This window comes from Emys orbicularis, chromosome 9 (genome assembly GCF_028017835.1).
Source record: "Emys orbicularis isolate rEmyOrb1 chromosome 9, rEmyOrb1.hap1, whole genome shotgun sequence".
In the NCBI taxonomy this organism is placed as follows: domain Eukaryota; kingdom Metazoa; phylum Chordata; order Testudines; family Emydidae; genus Emys; species Emys orbicularis.
Window position 1 is genome coordinate 53337998 of NC_088691.1, and position 3218 is coordinate 53341215.

The 3218-nt window shown below is 41.4% G+C and overlaps 1 protein-coding gene across 1 annotated transcript; it reads left to right on the plus strand.

Annotated features, from left to right (window-relative positions):
• The first annotated feature begins 311 nt into the window (after window positions 1–311).
• Window positions 312–2522, plus strand: LOC135884015 (alpha-1,4-N-acetylglucosaminyltransferase-like). Its single transcript, XM_065411293.1, has 2 exons — window positions 312–722; window positions 1911–2522. Exons 1-2 carry the CDS (start codon window positions 312–314, stop codon window positions 2520–2522), a joined length of 1023 nt encoding a protein of 340 aa, XP_065267365.1.
• Window positions 2523–3218: the final 696 nt, after the last annotated feature.

Sequence of the window (3218 nt, forward strand, 5' to 3'; positions counted from 1 at the left end):
TCAGTAGAGAACATCTCTGGTTTGAGGACTGCAAACTTCAGGGCTCCAACCCATAGACGGTTGACAAGTCATTTTCATGAACTGTAGCCTGACTCAAAGAGGCTGATGTCAACTCAGGTATGTGATTTGGTTTAACTCTTGCTTCCCCAGTTTTGTAATATGCTGTCAATTGCATAAGAAATAATCCAAGGTAATAATAATTTTGGAAATCCTGTCCTGTCACATTTTTCTCCCAGCGATAAACAATGAACCACTCACATTGACTTTGTTTGTTTGTTTTTATTAAGAGAGCTGTCCAAGGAAAAGCAAGAATGTTGAAGGAGATCCAAATAGTGCTCTGGTTCCTTTTTGTCTTTGTCTTTGCCATTTTCTATAAACTCTCCCTGCAGTCTGGCTGCATCTTCTCTTGCATGCCTATTGCTAAGCGATTCCTGACGCAAGAGGATGTTATGAGCCAGAGCAGAAGCATCATCTTTGTGGAGATCACAGATCGCCTTGAGCCTCCTCCACTGGTTTCATGTTCTGTGGAATCTGCTGCCAGGATCTACCATGACAGACCTGTTGTTTTCTTCATGACAGGGCTGAACAATAGCACACGGCTGGATTCAAATTCCACTTATCCAGCCTTCTCACTTTTATCTGCTATGAAGAATGTCTTCATTTTTCCTTTCCAGATGGAAACTTTGTTCCAGGAGACACCTCTGCTCCCATGGTATCATAAGGTGAGAGGAAATGGTTTTGAATAAGATTTAAAGTAGAGATGGTGGAAAATGAAGCTGTTGTCGTTTTGTTGCACCCAATATGGACCCCTTGTTTATGACAGTTTGCCATGCATTAGTCAAAATACGTATTGAAATTGTTATGGACATTTACTATTTCCTGATGACAGGAGTTATGCTAAATGGAACATTTCAATCATGATTTTGATTAACCATTTTGATAAAATATGGTTAATCACCATCTTTTCAAAAAACACACTGTATTGGTAAAAAATGTTGTATTTGAAAAATTTCAGTCAGCATGAATTTAAAGTGAGCTTTTACTGTTTGCGAAAATGATTTCAGTGCTTCTTAAAGGTGTCAGAAACAGCAATGAAAATGTCTGTGGACAAGCTCTAGAAGTAAGAGGGTTATTCAGAGGTCAATTTTTGGGGAAAAAGGCAGTGATGCTCTTCCAAGCTCCACCCACGCCCCTCAGAACTGTTGTTCAGGGAGTTCACACCCCTTTGAGTTCTTGTTCCAAGTCCTTTGAGTCCTGTCTGAAAACTCAGGCAGGCATCACTGCATTAATCTGCACTTGTTTCATGTTTTCATGAGTCTATTGGCAACCATTACAGCTAAGGACTTCTTTATTTTATTTATTTTTAAATGAAAGTGGAGAGTCTGGAGAATAAACAGGGAGCTGGCTGCTATACTGGTACTCCAGCCCTCCGTGCACCAGCATAACCCAAGGCCTGAATTTCTCTCTCACTTTTTATCCTCTTTAGAGATTACCAGGAGGGGCCTATTGCAGAGCCCACTGAAATCAATGAGAATCTTTCAATTGAATCCCACGGGCTTTGGATCAGACAGTGAGTGTGTAAATTGAGATGAGGCAGGGTTGTGTTTATGGAAATTACAGTTAATGATTCATATTCTCATTATTTCATAAATATTGCATGTTTCCTTGGAGTTTACTGCATCTTGGAAACACTTGTACAATCATGCTGAATGAAACCTACATCTGCTCTTGCCTTTTTCCAACAAAGTTTCATAGCTGAAAAAGAAAAACAGCCATTAATTTTTAAAGGGATTAAAGTGAGGATAGACACTGTTGAGAGTTTTATAGAATATATAGCTAATGGGATCAGGTGTTTAGAAATTTCAAAGTGGAGTCCATTGCATCTCTGTGATCCCTTTCCAACTCTGCAGGTAAATGCAGCCCAGCAAAAGCACTGGGTTCATATCAGGTCTGACGCCAGCAGACTTGCACTCATCTGGAAATACGGTGGGATCTACATGGACACAGATGTCATCTCCATCAGGCCTATTCCAGTGGCAAACTTCCTATCGGCCGAGGCTTCCAAGGTCTCCAGCAGTGGGGTTTTTGGCTTTCCTCACCATCACTGGTTCATTTGGGATTGCATGAACGATTTTGTTCAAAACTACAATGGACACATTTGGGGAAACCAAGGACCCATCTTAATGACGAGAATGCTGCGAGCCTTGTGCAACCTGACCAATTTCCATAATGTGGAGGATCAGAGATGTCAGAACATTTCCTTCTTACATCCTCAGCGTTTCTACCCTATCCCTTACCCAGCATGGAGGCAGTACTACAAGGTTTGGAAGAGAATCCCTGACTTCAACAACTCCTATGCTTTGCACCTGTGGAACTTCATGAACCAGGAACACAAGACTGCGGTTGCAGGAAGTAACACGTTAGTGGAAAATCTGTACAAAACATACTGCCCCACCACTTATAAGGAACTTATTCAAGGCACAGAAGGCAGTGGTCATATGCAACAAAACAAGACTGAATGATTGGATCTAGCAGAACGAGGTGTTCTTTCCAGCCCTGATAGTCCTTTGACTAAAATAAACTGCACAATGTGTTCCTCCTCTTAGTCAGTGACTCTCAGCCATTTTCTATCTGCAGACCACTTTGTAGGAGAGAACCTCTCAGAAACCACCTCTTTTCCCAAGTTTCCCCAGGACCTAATGAAATTTATAGGAAGGTGGGGGTGTAAATATCATGTAATCACCAATGGTAAGTATGTTTTGTCCTTTAGGGTAAAATTTTCCAAAGCAGCTAAGTGATCTAGGAGCCCGAGTCCCACTTTCAAGTCATGTTGGCTTTGGGAGCCAAAGATCCACTGAAAATCAGTGCGACCTAGGAACCCAAGGGTCAGATTTTCCAAGGTATTTGGTGCCTACAGATGCAGATAAGTGCTTTTGCAAATCCCATTAGGCATCTATCTGCATCTTTAGGTGCCTAAATGCCTTTAAAAATCTGGCCTTTTAGATGCTTTTGGAAATTTCCCCCTGTCATTTGCTGTGTGCTTGTACAGCACTTTGTGCAATGAGGCCCCAAACTGACTGAGGCCTCTTGGTGCTACTGTAATATCAATGTTCAGTAATAATGACAATCAATCGTAGCCCAAACTTTCCCCACTCCAAGTGTTCAATAGCATTGTTTATTTTTCCTCTCTTTTGCTTCAGCTATGCACATGTAAATAA